This window comes from Pinus tabuliformis, chromosome 2_1, assembly GCF_031772625.1.
Source record: "Pinus tabuliformis cultivar Carrire ecotype Pingquan chromosome 2_1, CPIR1, whole genome shotgun sequence".
Classification (NCBI taxonomy): Eukaryota; Viridiplantae; Streptophyta; class Pinopsida; order Pinales; family Pinaceae; genus Pinus; species Pinus tabuliformis.
In genome coordinates, this window is record NC_142299.1 from 124,049,760 (window position 1) to 124,055,722 (window position 5,963).

Consider the following 5,963-nt stretch of genomic DNA (forward strand, 5'->3'; position numbering starts at 1 on the left):
TCATTGATTTTTTTATCTAGTTTGTCAATGTTTAAAATAACATAGTTAACATCATAAAGTAAAGAGAATATAATTTAGCATACCTACTTTCAACTTTGTTAGTACTTCCCTCACAATTAACCTTATGGTTTTCTTTTTCTTCAATGTTGAGTGTAACAATTTTTTTTCCCATAAATATGAAAACTTTAACCAGAAAATCATGTTTTGTACTCAACCATGAGCCCCAGTAGTTTATTGATATAACATTGTTGAATAAGCCTTTCACGTCTCCATTTCCAATCCTTCCAAAAAGAACGTGCAACTCTATATTCAACTTGAGGAATATCCAACTTATTAGAGGATAGAATAGCCTTACGATGAGTTAACTCTCTTCAGTCCTTCTAGTCCCTAGATGCAAAGTCCGAAATATTGCTCCAAAAGAATATTTTTCTTCAACTTACAGGCCTAAAATTCTAGACACTCAAAAGATACACTACCCCTGATTCAACCAATTTTAATAGGACGCCATGCCAAATCCCATCTACCACGACTGTCAGAAAAGTTCCCTCTGATCAAAGAAGTGGAAAGCTTCCTAGCTTCCCACATGCTCTTACAGATAATTAATACAGACACCTTAAGGAATTCACGGATTGGGAGAATGTCACATAACCCAGAAGGACAGCTTTTGACTTTCAGGAAGGCAGCAGAAAAAATACTTGTACAATGGTTTTTTACAATATGCTGGACAATCTGTCCGCAACAATTGTAGAAGATACTAGCTAATACACCAATTTATGGAAACTCCATCTTAGGAGGGTATTGCACATTAAATTAACCAAACCTTATATAGAAATACAAGTATATAACACGATCAGAAATCAAGCTGTTCTCTCAGAATAACTGGGTTGAATGCAGAGTGAATGATGATAGAGTACACATATATTGCATCAAAATTCAACAGGTCAGAGATTAACTATTCCATTTTATTATGAACCTTACACATGGATTCTGTCCCGGTGGATGCTCAGAAACACTTGGACTGAGTAAATCATAAATCAGAGAACAAATTCCTGCGAGTCCCTTTCATCCTCAACCATTGATGTTCCCGGATTCCGGACACTGTTCATTTAGGCTTAAGACTAGTAGCAATGGGAACAACAATAACAAGAATGATAATCAGTAACACAATAATGCCTATACATGTCCATTTCCGAGTATTTCTTTGGTGTGTTTTGGCAGTTTGAAGCTGCTGAGTTCCATGGCGGACAAAGGAAGATGCATGAGTAACATGATGTTCAATGTCATCAAGTTGCTCTCCTTGTGCTTCAACAAGCACAGACATATCCAGAAAAATCTGATGCAAATCAAGCAAATTTCTTTCAATCTCCATGGCAGCATCGTGGCGCTCTCGGATCTCGTGGATGGTGTCAAGGATTTGGCCTCGACCCTGCTCTTGGATTGCCTTTCGAAGGAAGGTTTCACTCTCCCCTGTTGATATCATGTTTTCGATTGTTTCTTCATCTGCCTGCTCCCCTGTGACAGCATAGTATCTCCTTCCTATTGTTTCTTTGTGCTCTGCCATAATTTTTTGTCTCAACATCTGGAACTCTGCCATCATATCCTTCAGTTTTTTTCTCAACCCATTCACTATTGAAGTTCTAGTTCGATCTGTAGGACTACCCTGCCCACAGCCTGGTAGTCTCCTGCTTGCAATATTGGCCTTATCAAGAGCTTCAAGCTTCCCTTTAATCAACTTAGCTTTTTTTAGTACTGCTTCCACATCTTTATCCATCGTGTCTCTCAAATTCTTTATGGTTTTCGCGTTGTGGATGGTTTTGCTTTCTTCATGTGAAGCTTGCAGCTTCCTTGACAGTCCTTCCACCGATTCCATATCATTTTTCACATCCTCAACTTCCTCAAAGAATTGTCCTAGGTTTTTTTCTTCGTTAATGCCTACCATTTCCACATCATACCCCGCCTCTAAATCCCTTCTGGAATCCTCCTTAAGATTCGCATAGTTTTTGAAGGATCTCGAGAAAAGATCATTCATTTTGTCAATCTGCTGCTTCACAAATTAAAATGCAAAAGAACATCTGTTAAAATGAAAATTGATACAGAGAGATTTCATGGAAAATTTAAGCGTTAACATTCCTCGATTGGTTTTCTGTAAAACGAAATGCAAAAAGATCCGAAAAATCACATAAATTTCTATAGAATCGAATTTATTTATATAAATTAGATAAAATCCTTGAAGGTTCAATACATTGCAGAAAAAAACTGCTTAAAAATTTTCCAATTTAAGTGAAATATAAGGGACAGATCCTCTGGAAAAGCATTATATTACAGTTGAAGAAGATTGGAAGGTATGCAATTCATTTTTAACAAGAATGAATTATTTCAATGAACTCTTCAACTTGGAGATCAAACATAGTTTCACACATAAAAGCATGCAAATAACACGAATTTTTCTTTATAATTCATCAAGGAGGCTAAAAACGAACGTTTGTTTAGGAAATTACAAGATAAGCTTCGAAGATTCCAGCATGTACAGAGATAATCCGAAATGCTGAGGATGTATACTGAGAGTAGATCTATGGAAATTAAAATGAAGACCTGCACATTTATTTACCTAAAAAATAACCACCGCTTGTCCAAAATGAAGCATGAAATAAGTAAATTTTGACAAAGGGGTGATTTTCTGCTACGTTTGAACAAAATTGGAAAATTAAACCACAAGCTACCGCAATCGTAGCTCAAACTGCCAAGTATAAACGAAAAATGTAAAGGATATTGCAAATTTCCAGATCCGTCGGCTCAGGATACTACTTACAGGTGCAGATGCGCTCGAATATATCCAAATGTTACGGTGTCAACTCAAATTCTCCGATATTTACAAAATTTACTGCATTTAGATCATCAAACCTCTGAGATCGGAAGATAAACTCCACGCCCCAAGCTTTAAAATTCGAAATAAGAGTTGTGACGCAGCCAAAGCGACCGAGAAATGACGAGAAAACCGTGGAGAATGTGGCTATCGAAATCGACCCCGACTGATCCGTGACACAAGACGAAAATAGCCAATAACGAAGCAAAAGCCAATATTTAGGGATCTGAGGTGGGAATTGTCCCTTCTCTAACAGATTAAAGCCCCCTTCCCTGGTCGCACTTTTAATTCAATATCCAAATTGCTCCGTGCTCTGAATGTCAGTTTCATCGATTCCAAATGCTCGTGAATATATGGCAGACCTGCCCAAACGATCTCTGACCTGGTCAACTCATACTGTTCCTATAAAGTATTTATGGGAATGTGTCACAGCCTCGGAATCGAACACGGAATCACGTCACATTTCAGTATTTTGATAATTAAACGTTTGCCTTGACAAGCAAACATATGACTTGGTCTATCAGTGTATTCTCGAACAACACTTGACCAATGCAATGCTAAGGCTTAACAACCCAGTCTGGTAAGAGGATGTAAGTAAAATAAATGCAGGGCTGGTCACCAATTTTGGTTTTTTGAGATTTAGTCTTTAGAATTGATTTGCAAATTTTGAGGTTTAGAATTGATTTGCAGTAACCCCACCCCATCCTTATCCTGTGAGGTTAGCGAAATGTCATCATCATTACTAACTTTTTTATTTTTTTACTCCAAATTTATTAACTCAGGGTGATGTTGAATTCTCTCATCCTCACTCTCTCACGATATGTGCTCTTCCACCCTTAATCTCTCTTGGTAAGATTTGAACTTAGATTTTATGGAAACTGAAATTACCTCTAATTAAATGTTAATTTTAATTAAATGTTTAGTAATGGTGACATTTTATAGTTAATTGAACCTACAATGATTATGTTATTTAATAATTATGGAATTTGTTTTGATATATTTAATATTGATTAAAGTTTAGTTATAGTATTTTAAAGATTTTGATAAATTTTACCTTTTTTATTTTATAGATTTTGATATATCTCAATATTTTTGGAATTTATGTGGTTATAATTGTTAAGACCTTGCATGTTTTTTATATTTAATTGTTTTTGTTCTAAATTAGTGGAATGCCATAGCATTTGACAGATTTGTTAGGAAAATGTATTTGTATAATAATTTGTATACTTTAATTTCTATGAAATAACAAGTATATTATGAAAAAGAAAAAAGATTTTGATATATTATTAATTAAAAAATTAATGAAAGCATTCCATAAACAATAACCTTTTTACTAACATAATAATTAAATAATTGTAATGTTAGTTTGATTTTTTTTCTCTAAATGTGTTTTTTTTAGAGATAATGTATTTGATTCTTTTTTTCTAGGAAGAAAAAGCTCGATAGTAATAATGTATTTGATTCTTATATGTCATTCATTTGATTCTTATATGTCATTCTTTTTCATTTATCTTGGTGGTGGTTAATTCTTACTTGATTTTGATATATTGACTTCTTATATCATAATATCCGCTTGTTAATTATTGTTGAGCTAAGATGCGCTTTAGAGTCCAATAGTAGAGATGTTGTAATATCATGTTTGACATTTTGAATCCATCAAAACAAATTATATATATATATATATATATATATAATTATAGTTATTTATAGTTATAACCATATCTATAATTAATTATAATTAATAATTAAATCAGCCTAGATCCAGCTTAACTCTGGATCTACTAAGCTCTGAAAGGGATCAAATATCTTGAAATGCAAACCTCTTTTTGAGTGAAAAGAGATTTGATCCCTCTCAAAGTTTGGTAGATTAGGAGTTAAGATGGATCTAAGCTAGTAATATTTGGAATCTCTTTTTGAAAATTACCTTATGAGTTCTCGTCATGTCACTCCTTTAACGAGAAGACATTGAACTTATTATATATATACAAAAATTTAATGTCCACTTTAAGTAAAATAATTTTATATCAAGTATATATATAATGATTAAAAGTAAAAAAAAATCTTATTTCAATATAACTATAAACCAAATATGTGAATGTCCATATATATTAAGTAAAATATTCCAATATCAAATTTATTTATTGTTGATTAATGTTCCTTAATTAATATATGTACGTCCTTGTGATTCATTTTCCATTTTTCATTAGCTAATAATCCTATATATCAACCCTTAGTTTCTTCAAACTTTTAGAAAATGTGGAAATATAAACATTCAAAAATTCAAATGATGTATTTCCACAACACTAAACCTAGAAAATTCCTGGTGTAAATGTGGAGAATAATATTTCCTATTTTCCACATTCCCCATATCCCACGCTACTCCAATACTTATTTATTTCCATGACAATGTATAGATTTCCATGCATCAACTTTGCATTCCCATATTCTATAATGACCTGCACTTATTTAGTTTCATGAGAATGTGGAGATTTACATATACCAACTTCTACATTTCCTAGACTCTGCAATTCTATGTATTCAAATACCTAGCCGTTTTCATGAACTTAGAGGAGTGCAAAAGATCATTGACAAGACCATTTCCCTATATTCCCACAAAGCCACATTGTGTTGCATTTTCTCAATTTCCATTTTTTCATACACATTCCTCAAATTTCACTCCTTAACTTTGCATACTTAGTCACTTGATGCCACATGAATCACTCTTTTCAAAGAAAAGTAAAATCTCACTGCAAGCATGTCTTTCACACATTTGAAAGACATTGTCATTTAAAGAGTTGTCATATTTGCATTCATATTTCATATGAAAGTGGTAGTTATTATTAATAACCAATTTTTTTTTTATGAACATACACTAAAATTTAGGAAGACAAAATCAAATTAAATGAAATTGCAGTCTTCAGGTGAGGATCCCCTGAGGTTTCCATAACATTGGATTTCTCATTGAATTAACAAATTAAATAATACATGTCTTATACATATACATTTAGTTAGAAAGATGAAACAACCTCCTATAAAATAGGATCTAATTCCTAATTACAACAAAAATCCAAACAACCTAACTATTTTTTTCTCCATTATT

At 32.9% G+C, this 5,963-nt stretch overlaps 1 protein-coding gene across 6 annotated transcripts; it reads right to left on the reverse strand.

Moving 5' to 3' along the window:
• Nucleotides 1–842: 842 nt before the first annotated feature.
• LOC149199083 (syntaxin-124-like) lies at nucleotides 843–3,421 on the reverse strand. 6 transcript variants are annotated; one of them, XM_089402288.1, is made up of 3 exons: nucleotides 2,810–3,421; nucleotides 2,499–2,592; nucleotides 843–2,038 (listed from the first exon to the last, which is right to left on the reverse strand). In XM_089402288.1, the coding sequence occupies exon 3, from the start codon at nucleotides 2,027–2,029 to the stop codon at nucleotides 1,103–1,105; it is 927 nt and encodes a 308-aa protein (XP_089258414.1). In that variant the 5' UTR covers nucleotides 2,030–2,038; nucleotides 2,499–2,592; nucleotides 2,810–3,421; the 3' UTR covers nucleotides 843–1,102. The 6 variants fall into 6 exon arrangements, with proteins under 6 accessions (XP_089258414.1, XP_089258412.1, XP_089258413.1 ...); XM_089402286.1 differs by having other exon boundaries at nucleotides 843–2,041; XM_089402287.1 differs by having other exon boundaries at nucleotides 843–2,044.
• Between the last annotated feature and the right edge of the window lie 2,542 nt (nucleotides 3,422–5,963).

Excerpts from the sequence above, each read along its gene's own strand:
- LOC149199083 (XM_089402289.1), bottom strand. The coding sequence starts at position 2,029 with ATGAATGATCTTTTCTCGAGATCCTTCAAAAACTATGCGAATCTTAAG.